The following is a 19,435-nucleotide window of genomic DNA, read 5'->3' as shown; positions in this document are numbered from 1 at the left end:
CTAAATGGATTTTCTCTTAAGCACAGCAATTACTTAAAAAGTTTAGCTCTGGTCATGGCAATGTTTGTATTTAAAGAATTTTCAAGTATATACACATCTTCAAGTCTAACAAGAGGTCAGAAAAATATTTATAAAATAAATATGTAGGGGGTTTTAGAATTTCATGGACTCAGAGAAACTGATGATTCTTTAATGAATCAGCTTAAAACTTTAGTTTGTGTAAACAACTCTGTACTGGACATATAATTTTTAAAGGCTTAAAAAATATGACAGTTTTGGTTTTGATGGTTTGCTACATAATAGTTATTCAAAATAAGTACGTCAATCATCAGTATGGGCCTTAACTACAAATTACTCAGTAATATAGAAACTAAAAATGTCTTTTCTATTTCCTCAAAAGATTTAAATTATTACTTTTATTCAAATTTAAAAATTTTATCATTACCAAAACAAAAATTCTAATGAAGAGTTCTTATTGTTTAGTTTTAATTTTCCAGTATTTGAGATGAAAACTCTGGCTATTAGTTTATGAGAAAGCTATTTTGCTATTCGTTTTTTTATATCATGTGTCACTTTACTCATCTTGGTAGCAAACTTTCTTACTTGACTTTATGTGTTACGAGAACGTTAAAAATTTATTTAACTAGAATAAAATACTAGTGCATTTAACACTTGCATTACTTGTAATATTTCACTATAATATGCAGACAACTAACTAAAAGGTTAGATCACTGATGAATCAATTGTTCTTTGTGGCTTATTTCCTTTTCCAAAATTATAGTCTGTGTATCTGATTCAAGGTAAGAAATTTGAAAATGTCATAATTATACGTATTTGATATATTCCTTGCTAAAAGCAGAATGTGACTGTGAAAAATTGATTAAAACCAATAAAAAATGATGGGAATAATTTTAGAATGTCAAAGTTAATATTTTAAAATAAACTATGAATAAAGGGAACACCAAGGCTTGTCTTAAAGAACTGTTTGTCATTCTTTTTTTAGAGATTACAACACACATACAATAAATGAATTTTATCAAAATACAGCACATTTCATCTACTATATCTATAAAAATCAATTCCTATGTAAATAGTACTGAAAATCAACTAAAATGAGTTAAAATTTACAAAGAGTTGTTAAAGGGTTTCAATCAATATTATTAAAACTATACAGTACAATAACCAATTGGTAACATCTTTAAAGAAGTGCTATTTTTGAGTTCACATCTTTTTAAAAGTACTGCCTATTTACTCTGACTAGCAAGAAACGAACGAGTCCAACTCACTTTTGCAAAAATAACGCAGATTGCTGTTTTTGCTAGTCCTATAAAAGTCTTAATTAAAACAAGGTTGAAAAACAAAGCATAACAGACTAAAAATTCCAAAATTATATTTCTTAGTAATTAAAAATGAATTGCAATAACTGAATATTGCTCTAATGAAAGGCTCCAGACTAGCCTCGACTAAAAACAGTTATTGGTCTTCTATGGCACTTTGTTCTGGTCCAAATAACCATGCATTAATTCTTACCATTGCATGTTACTCAAATTTTATTTGATTACATAGACAGAACAAAAACAAATAAAATTGATGGTCTGAATAAACAAAATTAATAAATCTCCATCAAATATTTGTTACACTAACAAGGAACGAAGGCAGTTTGGTGGTAAAACACTATTACACTGATACACTTAGAAACCCTTTAAAGACTCTGAAGTGTCGAGTTCACATTTAATGTTACCTCTAGGAACAGCCCTTTATTCGAACACCTTTACACACTGGTAGGCCTCAAGGACCCATCCCTTTGCTCTACAACTCTCCACAGCAATTCTCTATCACTGTGCCAGTTTCACAAACTTGCTTTGGTTTCCTAGCTCCATGCGTACTGTTTCCTTTTACTTTACCAAGGCCATGTGAGGCCAAACAAAATCAAGAGGCTTTCCTAAAACTTCTTACATTTTGTGTTATAGCAACACAATCCTAAAACTGGCCATTTTAATTTCATTCGTTGCTTAAAATAAAAATTAGAAATTAAGATTAAGATGGAGTTCTAGTTATAAAACAGACCGTAAGTACCACCATTTGCGAAAAAAACCAAAGGGGATTTCCATATCACAGAAAATGCATGGACAAAAGAAAGAAAAAGAAAATCCATGGATATGCACCTACAGTAGTTAAAAATTTCTTGTGACTAAAAAATTAAAAATTGAATCATAGTAGCAAATGTAATAGTCAATGGCTATGACAAGAACAGATCCTGTGGAGCTCCTAAAATGCAAATTATTGTCGTTTTTATTTCTTTAAAAAGACATTACATTTTTATTGCATTATTCTATCCATAATACCACAGTAAGAGCTTTTATTCCCCCCCCCCATTTCTTTGTTTCCAGATTTTTATAGGAAATAACTGTTTTAATCTGGCCTTGGAAAGTGAACCCACCAGCACCACCTTCACCTACTCACTCTTCAATTCAATATGCACATAGCAAAAGCCAACGCTTCAAATCTCTTGCCCACATTAAAAAAAAGTAGTTTTCAGCAGAAAAACATTAATACCAGTTGAATAAAAACAAAGGCATAAAAGCTATGAGATAGACAGCTCTGCCATCTGTCTCTGGGCTACAACCAAGGCTAACTAGAGCCTTGCACAGAGTTCAACCATGTGTAGGAAATCCAAAAATAAACCTACAATCTATACAAAAACAACATACGTTTGTTTCTGTAGCCTTGACTGCTATGTTTAAAAACCTAACGAGAAGATTTATATGGTATGAATTCATAGTATCCCCTATACACTGTACAGTGGTTCTTTCCCTCTAACCACAAGTTCCATTATTTCATTAATGTACAAATTTGAACATAATTTGAGTTCTTCTTTATATATAAAAATAGTCAAAATATTAATTTCCCCCACAAGTATCTTCCAATAAATCTTGCTGACTCTCCCGTTTTTCAGTCCACAGTTCTTATGAGGAAACCTCTCGTACAATGATGAGTTCTACTGTGTTCTGGAAAGTTTTTAGCAAGGACACTGCTTGTCCATGTTCGATATTGATAAAACTGTAGCCATTAGCCTAGAAGAAAGAAGAAAACTACTTTAAAAAACCCCAAACATTTCCTGGTAGTTTATTTGCATTTGTGCATTTAAATTTCTGCCAGGTAGTCCACAAACCTGGAAGAAAGAAAGAATCATTTTGGCAATTTAAAACAACATCTATATTCCTGAGCCTTACCCCTGTCTATGGAAATAAAAGCTCTGAAGGTGGGACCCAGGAACCTGTATCTTGCCCACATTTTCAGATGATTCCTATATAGCAAGCTGACATTAAGAAGCAATTGTCTAAGACACAGGGTCAGACACGGTGGTGTGTTTATGAACCAGTGTGCAGTGGAGATTCCACGCTGTTAAGAGTAGCAGAGGTCAAGGCCAGTCTTCCCACTGTCCAGGAGCCACCAGACTAAGAACACTACACTTCTTATCATTGAAGCTTGACATTCATTGAGGTTTTACTATACACCAAACACATTGTTCTAAGTGCTTCTCATTAATTAAATCCTTAAATTCTCATAACACACAAAGGAGATTCTTTCATCATCTTATTACACCACTCCCGAACTTCAGCAAAATGCTTAGAGGTATTAAAAAATATCAGTATGACTTTCTAAGGTACAACAGGGAAATATTTTAAACTCTGAAAGCACTAGAGAACAGCCTGTAAAAAATGCGACTGTTTTCATTCACAAATATTTGAAGTTAACTTCATAAAATGCTTACTTTCAAATCTGGCATTTAATAATTCCTTGATGAGGAGGGCAGATGTTATAAAATGAAAAATAAAGAAAATAATAAAAAGATGTATCTTTAGTTACCTGAATAATTTTGTCACCTGGTTGCAATAATTTTGATGCTGGTCCTTCAGGCTGTACTCTTGTTACAAATATACCCTTTAAGAACAACAAAAAAGATAATTATGTAATGGAAAGCAGTATGCATAAATAAAAGAGTACGAAAGAGTAGTCTTTCTTTTTATAGTATACAAATACTTGAATTGTGGTACAAGTTTTCTCCCTGTCTTCTCGGAATAATATTGTGACAATGCTATGTTATTTATGCTTCTGGTAATTTCTTTCTTTAGTATAGTGATTTCTGTTAAAGTGATAAATAGTTATTTATATAAGGTGTGAAGAAAGTAATAACAATTAAAAATCACTTCACAATATGAACATTTACAATTTTTGGTTAAATTTGTATTCCTCAATCCGAACTGATCACATTTCAAAACAAAAAGCTAACCAGTATAGTGGGAAATCAAAAGGCGATGTCTGTATAGATTTATAGGAATATCTATAAAGTTTTACTTATGCATAAAAGGCATTAAATTAGTAAATAAAAATTAATGGATATTTCAAGGATATATAAACAAAACTCACATCATCATCAGGTCTGAATGGGTTTCCTCTTCCCCCAACACCTCCTGATATGCTGAATCCAAGCTCTGGATCCTTTTCAATTCTCACTCGAATCTGAGTTAATATGAAAATAAACTTATTCCTGTATCAGAAAAAGCTACAATAACATCCATATTTAAATACCGGTAAATTAAGTTCAAGAAAACACAAATATGTAAGAATTCACCTAAAATACATATTTGGGCAGATGAAATGAAACTACAACATGAAATATTATGTTAATGAGTTAGTAAGTTAAAGGCACAGCTGGGATTATAAAGCACAGCTCCTAAATTAATCTACTGCTATCTTATGAAGATAAGCAACCAATTAATGTTGACTTCATATTTTCTGGACATCACGAACTTGAATGACATAGATCATACACACAAAACATGTATTGTATTATCAATTTCCATTTGTGAAACACTTAGATTACATAGTATTTCTGACTATTGCGTGATTCATAAGTCATCTAAAAGATCCCTGGGTGGTTGCTGGATATTAACTCATTTCCTCAATCTGTTTATATGCTTCAAGGGAGCTGGGATTAATAATCAACTGGTATTACATTTTATAACTAAGCTACAGAAAAAGATGCAAGAATGAAACTTTTGTTATGTATCATTTTCTTTTTCCTCAGAGGACAAAAAAACAAAAAAAAGAATGAAGCATTTGTTCTCTATGATTCCAATAATATTTTATCAATAAACTATCAAAGTATATAAATATGTGACTGATGACTTTTTAATATTGTGTAAGATTTAATTCTCAAAGCAGTTTGGAGACTATAGCCCAGTTTCAAAAGCTGAGTGTCACATAACAATTAGTGAACTATAATACACCATTCAAGTTTAATGGTCTGCTAGGTATATTCTTGAAGAAGGTCTGATTACTGGAGTATCATCAACCAGTTTTAGAAAAACAACCACCTTAGGGAACAAAAATTATGCCCCCAAAATACTACATCCTATGTCAATTTATCAGAATGGGGGAATCATATTGTCAAAGTTTATCACCATATAAACTTAACATGAAAGAAGACCATTAAACAAAATGGTAAAAACTATGTTAAAATTCTATATGGATTTACTGGTAAAATTAAATAACCTAAAAAATACATTAAAAGCTAGTCTCGTATGTCAAATATTGTGATTATTCTTACCTCTTGCCTTGCCAGTTCATGGCCTTGTCTAGCAGAACAGTGGGGCTGTGTGTATGGAGGTTGGTGGGCCACTTTCAGCATCAAGTAATCAATTAGTTGTTCTCTAGAGGGATGCCTTGCCACAGATGCCTGAGGAAAGGGGTGATGTATCTGACTATAATTTGCCTGAGGCCTGAGAGGCTGGCCCATCTGTCCATTACTCAAAGGCATCTAAGAAAAACACGAAGTGTCTTAAAATGACCAACAATAATGTCTTATTACAAATATTTGGCTCTTCTTGGAGCATTACAAAAGCACTAGAGCTTAACATTCTAAATCTCACAATATCATGCCATGTATACTATTTTTTAAATTTTACACTTTTAAAAGAAAAAATGGTATTAATGTCTTAATTCTAGACCTGAGTGCTTGCTGTAGAGTCACTCTTTAAAGTCTTCAAATGAAAGTTATATCTGTATTTTAAATTATTTGCTTTTCTGCAACCATAACCAAATGTTCAAATGGTAAATAGTATGCTAAATTAAAATTTAAGCCCATTAAAAGGTCATCTTTCCCCATACTATAGTTAATATCTCACACACACACACTCGCTGGTTTTCTTCAGAATGAAAGTAACAAGTTTTGGGGTAGAATTTTTTTCACAATCTGAGTACAAATTTCTTCCTTTATTCCTTCCTTTCTAGAGTTAAAAAAACCAATCCATCAATGCAGGAGAAAACTCATTTATTCCTCATGCATGTGTATGTGTTTATCAGTTTGCAATTTTAAAACTCTGTAGATATTTCCAGAGAATGTTAATCACAAAAATTAAACCTTGACATTCTATTTTATTTTTCACAAGCTAAACAAAAAACTCCAGATTATTTTGTTGTTGTTAAAGGATTATATCTTTGCTTTAAAGCCTCTCATTTTTTGAGATTGAATTTTAGACTTAAACATCACCTTTGCGGAAATGTGATGATACCTTATTCTGTTAGCCCAAACTACAAAATGGATATTAAAAAAAACAACAAAAAAAACCCCCCAAAAACTGAATAGCAGAGCTCAATTAAAAGAAAAATAGTAGAAAAAGAGTAAAATAAGTAGATACGTACAAACTTACATGGCTGGGTTCCTACTCTCAAGAACAATGTAAATGTTTATATAATAACCTAACTGTATTTCACTATTTTATCTGGTTGTACTAGAGATATGGGCTTAGTTAAGAGAAAGAACAGCTGAGGAGAATACTACAGAACTATGTATCTGGCATTGGTGACAAAAAAAAGTAAACTCTAAATGAGTGATGCTTTAGTTATAAAAGTAATGAGAATACAACCATCATTCTACCACATACAAAAGTCTTTCAAGGTAATTTCCAATTGCATTGAAAGTATGTTAAATGTCTTTGGTAATCATAAAACATCCTCCAGTGAAGAATTTAAGATAGGTTCATATTTAACTCCGCAAATAGTTTCACTATCAAGAATGCCAAAAAGCCTTTGATTCACATGACAAAATAAGTAAGTGATACTATAGAAATCCAAAAATAACAAAATGATTCTTCAGTGTGGAAAAAAATCATGGAATAACTGAGGAACAGCAGAGTGAAATTTTATTTCATATTCCTCAATTATTTAAAAAAGAATCTTAGTATTCAAGAGGGAAAAGTCCTCAAAAAGTATTTTCGTACATGATACTTCTAGTCAAAAGCGATACAACACAGTAAGCTCACAGATACTACTTGATTTCCTGAGCACCTACTTTCATCAAGCTGTCTGGAGGAACATCTTTGTGACTAAGTGTAGCTGACGAGTAGTTCTGCTGTCCTGAAATGAATATATCATCTTGACAAGGATCTCCTGGACAGGATGTCTGGGGATGCTTCAGATGAGGAGGAAATAAAAAAATAAACAAATAATGATCTTTAAGATGTGAAAGGAAAATGATGATGACACTTGCGAGGAGACTAGGAGAAAATGTTACTAGATAATGGAAAGATGAAGAACTAAATCAAACATTACCATCATAATTGCCATCAATATTTAGTACCTTTATGATGGATGTTAATGAAACCTACTGTGGTAATCACTTTGCAATATATACATATACCAAACCATCATGATGTACAACTTGGACTAATATGTCAATTATATCTCAATGAAACTGAAAAAAAAAAATTAGTACCTTAAACAGCTTTCCAAAGTTGCATGGCAAAATTTGTTCTTATAATGTGTGAAAAGTATATATGAATATACTATTAAGCTATTTCTTTATAATGCTTTTAGCTTTATTTACAGTAATACCTAGCTTTTAACATTTTGAACAATAAATTTAGTTATTAATCCAAGTTAAGAGTCCTAATAAAATACACATACTCCTGTTGAGCGCTACAAAAAGTTTTTTGGTAAAAAAAATTAACTGCTGTTCTTTTAACAGCACACTATCACCCGAGAATTTCTCATTAATGATGAGCAATATCAATGAACATAAGGTCTTATAGAACTAGCTTTAGCTTAATTCTATTATACTAATATTAGCTCAATATTTTCAAAAGCACTGGTCTGGTAAAATGCTTTTAAATTTAATTAACTAGAGTTCGTATTTTTAAAGATCAAATTATATCTTTATATCATAGTTTGTCTCACTGATACCTTTAGAGGAAAAAAACAGACTCAATATCTCATTATCTCTGAATATATCTTTTAAATATGTTGGGAAATAAGATGCCTATTTTTCATCTTAATTTAGTTCTAAACACATCTAAGTATATTTGAGAAAACTAAAGACATTGTGATAAATAGCACGATTGTTACTTTCAAAATTGAATATGGCTCGCAATATAGCTATGCAAACAAGATCATCATGTTGAAAAATAATCCGAGATCTACTTCATTATGATATGCAACAGGATACATACATAAATACATAAATCTAAGGGTTTATAATTTAGTCTTAGAATCCACACCTGCAACAGATCTATCACGTGCAGTTTGTTGCTAGTTCAAACCATGGCTTAGCGTTTTTAGATGTAGTTTGATCTAATTTGGGTGTTTACACAATGAGTATTTTATTTTCCTTCTCCGTTTTTGAGAATGCATAATAATCAACTTAGCTCACAGCCTGAAGTTTAAACTCAAGCCTGAATGTACAACTATGTCTGTAAATGCACAAGTCCATTACAAATGAAAAAGTGAAACGCATCAGAAACAAAGGTTCTGAATTTAAGAATAACAAGCAAAAAATATTACTGTTCAAGAACTGGGAAGCACAGTTATTCCTGGTGACTATAAAGGTTATCCCTGAGTTAATAAAAGCCCCTGGTTTTTACCCCCACTCCTGTTTCAAACAGCTAAGTTACGAAATGATTGCTGCCACTATTACATAACATGGAAACTACGTGGTGGCAGGTGACAGAGGGCAGAGCAAGACAGGTGAGGCCCAGCCAGAGCAAAGGGAATCCAAGAGGCTGCTCCTATCCTACAATACAACAGAGTGAAAGCCAGGAATGTATTAAAAAGTAGTAGGGATCGGGGGTGACAGGGAAAGGGATGCTCAGGAAAAAGCAAAGGACCCAGAAGTAAACAGAGTCAATATGTAAATTAAAATATGGGGGAGAGGATATAATAAGGTTATGTAAGGGAAGAAAGCACGAAAGGAAAGGGGCAGAGGAAATATTTATTTAGAGACCATGCTACCACCTCAAGTTTTGTGGAAAGAAAAATAGTAAAACAGTCTTGCAGAATTATTCTGTTCTTCCTCCTTCCCTGTCCATATCCCGTACCCTTAACTTTCATTAAAAAAATTAACCTTTCTTCTTCCCTACTGATGATTATGCTGAATTGTGGGTAATAAAGGATTTTTGCCTTTTCACTGCACTTACTGTAATTTCTCCAGGCTCACATTTAATCATTTTCAGGAAATAGTGATTAAACTTAGTTCCAGGTATTTAATACGCCAATTCTCAATCACTAAAGTGAAAATTATTCTTTCCCACAACCCCTCTGTGTACTACGGCATGGCATAGCCTTATAACCTTGAGTTAGTGAGGGCAAACTACTTTAATTAAGGGAAGACACTGACAAGAAAAATAATTTTTAAAAAAATCTCTCAGGTGGTTATTCCTCTTGCTCACCCCTTTTTACATAAGCAAGAGCTCTGACTACATCCCTAGTTATGACAACAGAAACTTGATAAAGCCTAAATCAGCTTTGCAGAAAGTTTCAGAACTAAGCCATGGAAGAACTGGGAGGTAATCAAGATTTCTAACCCATAGTAAAAATGTATTCTCTAGAACAGTTAAAACATTAAAATGTGGGGTTTTGTTTTTGGGGTTTTTTTTTTTTCACTTTTACTAAAACTACTGGTCTACTACAGGTACTCACTCGAAATATGTGCCCACCAGAACCTCTTCCGTCTGCAACACTCAAGGCAACACTGCCTTGGCTGCCATGCAGATCCCTAGAGCTGCCATAGTGAAAGCTGCTTACAGCAGTAAAATTGGAATTAAAGGACCTTGACAGCATGCTCTGAATAAAGAGGGGATAGATTTAACAGAGATTAGTGCAGCATGCAAAATTCACAAGACAAGTTATATACATAGACATGTATAAAAGTAACCCCAATACCACACAGAAATAGCATGCAACACAGAATTTCCAGTGCCACTGAGAGAAATTGGCACTATTTACCATATATTTATTTACATGACAACATACATATACACACACCAATTACATGTAAACCCAACCAATCACCTGTTTAAACACCAAATAAGAAAGTACAAACATATAGCTGCTTTTATATTGCCATTATTTCTTTTATTCCTCATATATCTTACTAGAAGTTTGCCAGAAAATAGGAACTAATGTATTTGTATGTATATAGTTATACACAAAGCACAAACTAATTTCTTTATAAAGAGATTTTACCAACAACCAGTTATTAGTCAAAATGGGTTTCTGGAGAGTCTGCTTCATTTAACAGAAATTAATTCTGTCATATTAAATGAAGAGTTTAAACACACAATATAGCACAAAAGTATATTTGCAAAAAAATACCTGGCTCAAAAAAACAAAACAAAACAAAACCTGGCTCTTGGCTACTGCAATTTTTGATAAAAATTTTCTTCCACATTTTGAAAACTGTCTTACATTAGAGAAAATGTTCACATACACGAAGAGTTTTAGGATATAACATTTAAAAGGCTCCTACTGCTCCACAATTACCAGGGGAAAAAAAAAACTAGAAAATGCACATGTAAAAATTTTTTCTCGTTCAAATACAGGTATTATATTTTAGAAGTTAATGGTGGCTTTACTGCTTAAACTTGAAGAACCACTGACAGAATCCTTCCACAGATTGATTTTACATAAAAGCCTAATAGCTAATTTCAGAGATGCCTGAAAAATGTACTCCAATAAACGCACTGCCTGATTATCATTGTTCCTGCTTGTTTATTCAGTTAACTGCTCTTCTTCCATGTGGGTTTTAGTCATGTCCCTGAACATTGAGGGTCTGCAGGTCTGAGGGTCAAACTGAGAGAAACAATATTTTGGTCATGGCTTGTTATTAAGAAATACCGAAATGCCAAAACAATTATTTCTATGTTATTCTTAGGAAATATATACTTTATCCAGATTATGAAGTTGATCTCTAACACCAAGAAATATTAATGACATTCTAGAATGAAAAGGATCTGTAAAATTACAATGTACACTTATAGTTATTTTGTGGATTCTAAAGTAACGACTAAAGAAAAAGCTAAGTTAAATAGGCCAGGCCTGTACTTCCTTAAACCACTTCACAAAGTATAAGAATTTGGCAAAGGCAATTCAGAGGTTCCACAAAATTTGATTAGAATGTAAAAGTAAATTATACACGTAATCACACACACCCAGAAACATATAAATAACACACACTCATGTGTTATACAGTTTTAACATGTGAACTTGAGTGGTCTGACTGACCCTTTTTTAATGATATGTCAATCCTGGAACAAAGCTTTCTCTGTCATCTTTGAAAAATATATGCGATTTTTGTAAACATTCCTCTGAGAAAGAAGGCTGAAGCTCAGAACAGGTCTGAATTTGAGTTCAGGCTTGTACACAGACATCCACATAAAACTGCACCCTGTCACAACACAACAACACTGTACAAAGCTCAATTAAGTGCTGGGCATATGTCTTGGGCACTGTTGTTCATTACATGCTAATAGCTGTATAAGAGCAGTATTATGGAACATGGCTGAGTGCTCCCTAAGTTTTCAGTAAGGAATATTAGCAAATGCTGATATTCTAAGAACTCAATTTTGAAATAAATTTTTATTCTTTCAATGTTTGCTGATTAGTTTAATTAAATAAGTCTTGAGAGTTCTGTTTTGGGGCGGGGTGGAGAGGTAATTGAGTTTGTTTGTGTGTGTGTGTGTGTGTGTGTGTATGTGTGTGTGTGTATGTGTGTGTGTATATACACACACACACACACACATATATTATATATAATGGAGGTACTGGGGATTGAACCCAGGACCTTGTGCATGCTAAGTATGTGCTCTACCACTTGAGCTATCCAGTAAGTCTTTAGAGTTCTGAGGTGAGCTCTATTTTATGTTTGTGTTCTAGGTACAGCTTATTAGAGGGTTGGGAAAGAGGGGTTACTACCACAAGGTTAAAAAACCAAGTAAGCTTCAATAACTTATCTCTTCCTGTATTACTACTAAACTCTCAGCTAGGCAAAGTAGTAACTTTTTTTCTAGACATAGGACAGGTTTTGTGAAATCCCCTGAGGAAGTTTTTCAAATGTCTACCATGCCATTAGAATTAGGTTTAGAGGAGAGTGGAGGAAATGCAGAGGAGCAAATAAAGATCTTCCATCACCCTCCACCATTTTCAACCAATGCTTTCAAGTTTGGAGTCTAAATCATGTTGCCCTGTATCCTCAACAAGGCTTTTCCTACTTTTACTGAATTAATTTTCACCTCTAAATTACCAGTGGGCACAACTGGGTAACTGCTTTCATGTACCCTCCAATCAATTGTGTGGCAAATTTCTAAACATAAAAAGCAGAGCAGTACAATGAACAATGAGATGGCTGCTACTTGCTTCCTATTTACTGAAGTCCAGGCCTATCTCTGTCAGACAAGAAAGCAGTGGGAGAATAGTCATCTGGGATGTCAACTAGTAATATGATAACCAAACTCATCTCTTTGTCCAAATCCATTATTCCTCCTCAAAATCCAGTTAATGGCATTCCTAACAACCAGTTATTCAAGGCACCAATCTCAAGCTTAATACCTTTCACTCAATGAATGATTATAGGAATACTCTAATTAGAAGTAAACTTTTATAAAGTCTATTTCAGAAATGCCTCTCAAATTTGTTCCTCTGTCTCAATTCCACTGAAACATTTCTCATTCCATTTTGTTCTCTGGACCATTAGACAGCCTCATAACTCAACCAACTTAACCACAGCCTTTTCCTCCTCAAATCCAGTTCCACACCATTGCCAGAAATTTATTTACAAAACATCCATGCTACTCCTTTGCTTAAGAACCTTCCGAATTCCTTAAAGCACACAGTTCAAAGAACCTCAACAGTATGTACAGAGTTACTGTTGAAACAAAATGGATAGATGAGAATGAAGTCACCTAATGCTACAGAGGATCAGCTATTTAAAGAGCTAACAATTACAGAGGTTCAATGTGAACTGATAGAAGGTATTATTCATCTTTTAGGCACTGATTTCTGAAAAATTGGACTAAAGGAATTAAAAAAAAATAACGATCAATTGAGACTGTATATAGTCAGCTGTTTTTAAAAAGTCTTATATTCAATAAACAAAGTTAAGATAATTCTTAAGGTAAAATACACTAAGAAATATGAAGCCAAACCTTAAAGAATATGCCTGATACACCTGGGCCACAGAACTGTGGCACTAACATATCAGTTTTATAGAATAATTTAAAAAAATTATTTAACTATTTCTAAAAATGAGTATCTATGCATAAAGTTATAAGCTGAACACAAACGTAAGTTATTTTACCAATGACTTCCAAACTACATACGCTAGAGCCACAGACACCTCAGTTCAAACAGGTCAGAAACGCAATTTAGGAAAGTCAAGAGTGAATGCCATGCCAGAAGTCATCTCAGTCAGTGACAGCGTTAGTCATATAACACGAACTGGGAAAAAAATCTTTTAGGTAAAAGATAAACATTTACAATACATTTCTGGTTATTCTGTTAACTATATAGTAAATTGTTCTTTTTGTACACATATTTACATAATCAATTATTAATACATGAGGGGAAGGTGGTCAAAATACTAAGAGATAAACATGTATATACATGTATTAACTGTAGTATTTGTGGCACAATCTAAAGGAGACACACACATAAATATGTAAAATGAATGTAAGCCCATCAGAAAACACTAAGGAGTAAGTGAAAGAAAGAAGTTTATATCATCATCTCATCTGGGTAAGTCTAAACTTGGACCTCTATTCTCACCCAAGGGAAAAATTCTAGAATATAAGCATATATTCCGTAATTGGAGTATTTTGTTTCACCTTGTTTAAAAAACAAAGTATCAAATTTTTTAAAAGAAAATTAGTAAATTCATAAAGAGAATGAAAAATTCATGTTTAATTACCTTTTCTAATTTTTTGGCCTCAATGTGTCGTAGAACTTGTTCTCGCCAATCATGGGGAACTTTACTTTTTCCTGGAGGATCTAACAATGAATGCTCAGAACCAACCCTTGCATTTGGTCTTTTTGAAGGACTAGTCCGTGAATAATTGAAATCACTAACTGACATAGTTCTCTCTGGTATTTCACTAACAGAGGGTCGAGCACTCTGAGGTCTCGATGCATTTGGACCATCAATGCTGTATGTTCGTGCAGAAAGAGGTCGCTGTGATCCTGACATCATTGGAGGAGTTCTTCCCACTGAATGTAACTCTCTGTATGATAAATAATCTCCTTCAGGAATTTGAGCCCTCCTCGTGGGACCTGGATCACCAAGATTGACAGAGGCTGTGGAGGACACACTACTTTGTCGCTGAATCGTAGTTCGAGTTGCTCCAGGAATGTGTCGGTCATTTGGTGAGATGGCCCACATTTCCCCATGTCTTCCTGGACCAAGTCTCTGATGTAAATGGTATCCAGTATTAGCTCGGACATTGTTATGATTAGAGAAATTCATATTGGCAGAATGTTTAGCATAACTGTGATTTTCTGTACTCTCTGATCTAGGAAGGCGCTGAGGAGGAAAACTGACATGATCCATTTGGGGGTTTTGTTTGGAGTGCCACAAAGTGTCCTTAACCGCAGCACTGCTACTGTACTGGATATTATATTGTGGAGGACCATATATTTGAGGTGCAGACTGTGGGCCACTTGTTGTGGGGCCTCTTATTATATTTGGCTCTTCAGGATTATGATTTGAATCAAACTTGAAAATTGCCTTTGTACCTGACATTAAATCAGAAGATGAAGAAGAACCAGTAAATACCTGCAATGGTTGATCACACAAAAGCGTAGCTGACTTGCTCCTAACTATATTTTTTCCATCAATAGTAGATGCTACTTTACCTGTTGCACTTGGCTGCTGAGGTCCATTATCACTAAGAATGTCATAGATTTTTAGCCCTCCAGTCTCCATATTAGTTATGCTATGAGATTTCACAACCGATCCAATCGGCCCACTTCTCTGAGGGGAGAGATCTTCAGTGCTCTTGGAAAGACCCATATCAACAGAAGAATTGGGATCATGTGGTTCAGTCCTCCTAGGAGACTGTGGAGTTTCCTCAGAATGTCCATTCACCTTATTTATGCATTCAAGATTAGGGTACTTATTTCCATTTTCCAAGTGCTTGGCTTCTCCTTTAGCACTGTTGCTTAAAAAGCATGTTCCAAGAACTATATCCTGTGTCTTTGATCTTTCTGCTATCTCTGGTTGAAATGTATCATCATTTACAAGCTTATTAAGATTCATATTGATATGATCTAACTTGTGAGATTCATCAGATGTGGCTGTTGAGTCAACACCTTTCTCAATAAGAACTAATCGCTCTTCAATATTCAAATCATATTCAGGTAAGTTAAAATCTTTTTTATCGGGAACCTTGAAGTTTTCCTCTGTTGAATGATTTAAAATATCTCCATTTTGTAAAAGGCTGTTAAAATTTTCATCTTCTTGCCTAAAACAAAGATAATTTTATCACAAACATCATAAACCCCAGTTTTCTTAGTAATGTGGAACATTATTAGCTCATTAGCTCGTGTGTAGGTATACAAAGATAAGTGTTGATGGGACTCACAGATAAAAGGCATTTATTTATTATCAAGCTTGTAATTTTTAAAAATATTGTAAGAGTCAAATAATATATATTTATATTAAGTGGAGACAAGTTAAACATGCTAATTAAAATTTATAGATAAATTTTCATCAGTATCAACCACTTTATCACAATTAAATAGGGCTAAACAATGAAAAACACGAGATTATGTAATGAAATAATTCTCTTCCATTGCTGCCCCTTTTCATTAATGCACTAAAACGTGAAATCCTTGAAAGATGGGCAGATATATGAAAGAAAAGCCAGTAAGCTGAGCACTTGAGTAAAGAGCATGGGATATTATATAAATAATTCCAAAACCTTACATTATTAATCAGAATTAATCATGTTAACTAAGTACATATTATTACATTCAAACATATATATATATAAGGAAATTATACAAAGAACTAAACAATCGCTCAAAGACCTACAAAATATGAAGATCAAAAAAGAAGCTGAATGTAATCATTCTATTTGACTACATTGTATTTGGCAAATATTTATAAATGCAGCATTCCAAAATTAGAAGAAATATTTCTACTAGGTGATATGAAAACATATTTGTGTCCTCTCGTGTAAATATTTATTTTACGTTTCAACAAATAATCTTTAATACTGATCTTCCCATTAGGTAACAGATAATATTATTAGAAATACACCAAAAAAAGATATGGCTATATCCCTTTCTTAGCTTTTATTTCATTACAAAAAACCATGATTTAAAAAGTACTAAACTATTTCCCTACAGTATCAGTAAAATTTTATTACTCAACAAATCAATCACTGTCTTAATATCTAAGGGGTTATAAAATTAATATTTTACCACACTGGATCTCAGCTTCAAATTCAGAGGATATAAATGATTAGTTATAACTACAACCACATAATAGTTAAGCTTATTTTAAGACATAAAATTCATCTTCCTTTTAAAGCAATGCAAATCAACACACAGAAAAACCTGCCTGAAATATGCCTGGAATTTAAGAACAATTTAACTCTAAAAAATAGTTAACAATATTCATACAATAAACTTGGGTTCAGTAGTAACCCAGATCTTTCTTTCAAGCACTCTAGCTGATAAATTAACATCAAGGTCAAATGGTAATAGTGTAACTTTGATAACAAAATTTCTTGAGAGCCATATGATAAAATTGTTTTAAACCTCAGCCAAATTCAAGCCTACAGGAAGTAAATCTTGTTTCAGAGAGTTTGACCTACAAATTAAAGTCTAAGCCAAAGACACGGCACTACACAGAAATATCTGACTGAACCCTTTAATGGTATCCCCCAAAGTGACTGCATTTCTAACTCTAAAAATACCCACTTCAACTTGAATCATTCCAAACAGGCTGTTTATGCGGTAATGACCAGAAATATTATAAAACTGTTCAATCTTTTAATGAAGAGAATTGAGTAGATTTTAAATCTTTTCTCCCTCATTTAAAAGACTAATTTAAAATGGAAATGTATAAAAGCTAAATAATTAGCAGTAAAATGGGGAAGAAACCATATAGTACCTGAATCATTTGTATATTAATTTGTGAAATCTTTTATGTTTTAGTCCTATTTATTTATTTGCCTTACCATCTTTATTTATTATACAAATAAACTGTTTTGTTAAGATGTTCACAAACCTGATTTTGGAATTAATACCAATATGAGTTTGTTTCACTGGAGAGCACAGTGAGGTATCTTGACTGCTATCAGTATTTAGAGAAACTGAATCAGACATCCGAGATGGAGAAGAACAGTTGCTGTTATTCTGATTGCTATTATGTGTAACTTCATCTGATAAAGAATCTGTATCCTTTGTATCATCTGAAACAAAAAAAAACCTTAGCTTTGATAAAGCCACGAAGAATTCCCAGTGATGACGAATGGCATTTTATACTGTCCTGGTTCAATATAGAAGGTAAAGAATTATAAGGATAATAAGATAACCAGAGGTGCACCTCTCAAAATTCAATTCTAAGACATACAAAGATTAAAAAATTTTAAAAGTGATACCTTTTGCTGTTATTTTTTTTTTTTAGTGATACCTCGTTTTTTAAAAATATGACCAATGTGAGAGGTACTCAGAATTTGTTTAGTTTTAAGATGATTCCACACATTGTTTTATAAGGTCATCAGTTAGTTTTAGAAAATATGCTTTTCCACACATTTACAGTTTTAAAAAGTCATAGTACAGTTCACAGCGTTGGTAAACTTATCTGGGGTAGAAATTATTTCATACATGCATGGAATCATTTTCATCTATTCTGACAATCAAAATGAGCAGTGCAGTCAATCAAAAAACAAACACCAAACAATTCAAGAAATTTTCACAAAGTCAATTCTCTTTAGTTTTTAAGTCATTTCAAAGAATGTATGTAAATAGTGAACTGAGTGAACTCTCAATACGTTAGATGGTTTCATAATAACTGAAAAAACAGAAATAGACAATACTCATATTCCATTATAGGTAGGTAGTATAAAAAGTACTATTTTTTAAGTACTGATAAAAAGATAGTAACTTAAAATCTTTACCACACTAAAAGCTATTTTTAACTCAATTCTAGCCAAATCATAGGAATACTACATATAGACACAGTCAAAGGAGATTCTATGAATCAAGGATATTTTTGCTGTTCCAAATATCTCAGTTGAAGTAGTCGATTGTGTCTACACAACTGACACAACTGTGCTACACAGTTGAAAACAGTAGCTCCTGGGGCTCTGTAACTTCAACTTTAAGGTATTTGGGTCTTGGATTCTGAATTCTTTTCTTTAAATTCATTTTTTGTTTGTTTTGTTTTGGGGGGAGGTAATTAGGTTTATTTATTTTTTATTTATTTTAATGGAGGTACTGGGGAATTGAACCCAGGACCTTGAGCATACTAAGCACACATTCTACCACTGAGCTATACCTTCTCCTACCTTGGATTCTGCATGCTTAAAATACTGTTAATATAGCACTTAAGTTCTTTCCTAGATATATCCCTCTTCTTCTACCTCCTTATCATGGGACAATTGTGACAATTAGATAATAACATGTAAACTCTTAGTAAGTAACAATTAGGAAGTACTCAAAAAATATCACTACCATTATTCTTATGAAACTCCAAGCTATCCTTTAAAGGCCAACTTGACAGTAAGTTTCATTAATGCCATAAAGGCAAAGGATAGATAAATCTCTGGTGGAGATAATGTAGATATGTTCAGGCATTTGGTGGGAAGGACTGAGGGAAGGATAAAGGGAAGTGATTGATACTCTTCAAGTTTTCTTTCATTTCTAAGAGTCTGAGATTCTATGGTATGAGTGGCTGGGATGGGGGAGGTGTGTTAAAAAAAAAGTTCTGGGATAGATAAAACAACAAGCATCTGCAATACATCAGGTACTGTGCTAGATCTGAATACACTGAACAATCCAATACATTTAGTATTCACAAAATCCTGCAATAGCCTCACTGCATGTCTAACTAGACCTACACACATGGATAAAATTAAGTAGCTCAAAGATCATA

The 19,435-nt window shown here is 33.1% G+C and overlaps 1 protein-coding gene across 11 annotated transcripts in view; it reads right to left on the bottom strand.

The window, feature by feature from the left end:
* Positions 1-2,366: 2,366 nt before the first annotated feature.
* The window catches only part of ERBIN (erbb2 interacting protein), a 99,478-nt gene continuing 82,409 nt past the window's right edge, over positions 2,367-19,435 (bottom strand). For 2 of the 11 annotated variants that reach the window (XM_031446110.2, XM_010974935.3), the window contains exons 20-27: positions 17,567-17,750; positions 14,243-15,791; positions 9,979-10,122; positions 7,358-7,477; positions 5,615-5,824; positions 4,432-4,524; positions 3,871-3,945; positions 2,367-3,074 (exon numbers count right to left, since the gene is read on the bottom strand). In XM_031446110.2, the coding sequence (XP_031301970.1) occupies positions 2,967-3,074; positions 3,871-3,945; positions 4,432-4,524; positions 5,615-5,824; positions 7,358-7,477; positions 9,979-10,122; positions 14,243-15,791; positions 17,567-17,750 (2,483 nt within the window). In that variant the 3' untranslated portion in view covers positions 2,367-2,966. The remainder of the gene's footprint in view (positions 3,075-3,870; positions 3,946-4,431; positions 4,525-5,614; positions 5,825-7,357; positions 7,478-9,978; positions 10,123-14,242; positions 15,792-17,566; positions 17,751-19,435) is intronic. The other 9 variants (XM_031446139.2, XM_031446130.2, XM_031446117.2 and 6 more) reach the window with 8 other exon arrangements.

Source organism: Camelus dromedarius, chromosome 3 (genome assembly GCF_036321535.1).
Source record: "Camelus dromedarius isolate mCamDro1 chromosome 3, mCamDro1.pat, whole genome shotgun sequence".
In the NCBI taxonomy this organism is placed as follows: domain Eukaryota; kingdom Metazoa; phylum Chordata; class Mammalia; order Artiodactyla; family Camelidae; genus Camelus; species Camelus dromedarius.
The sequence above is the reverse complement of the archived record's forward strand: the minus strand, read 5'-3'. Positions and strand labels throughout refer to the sequence as shown.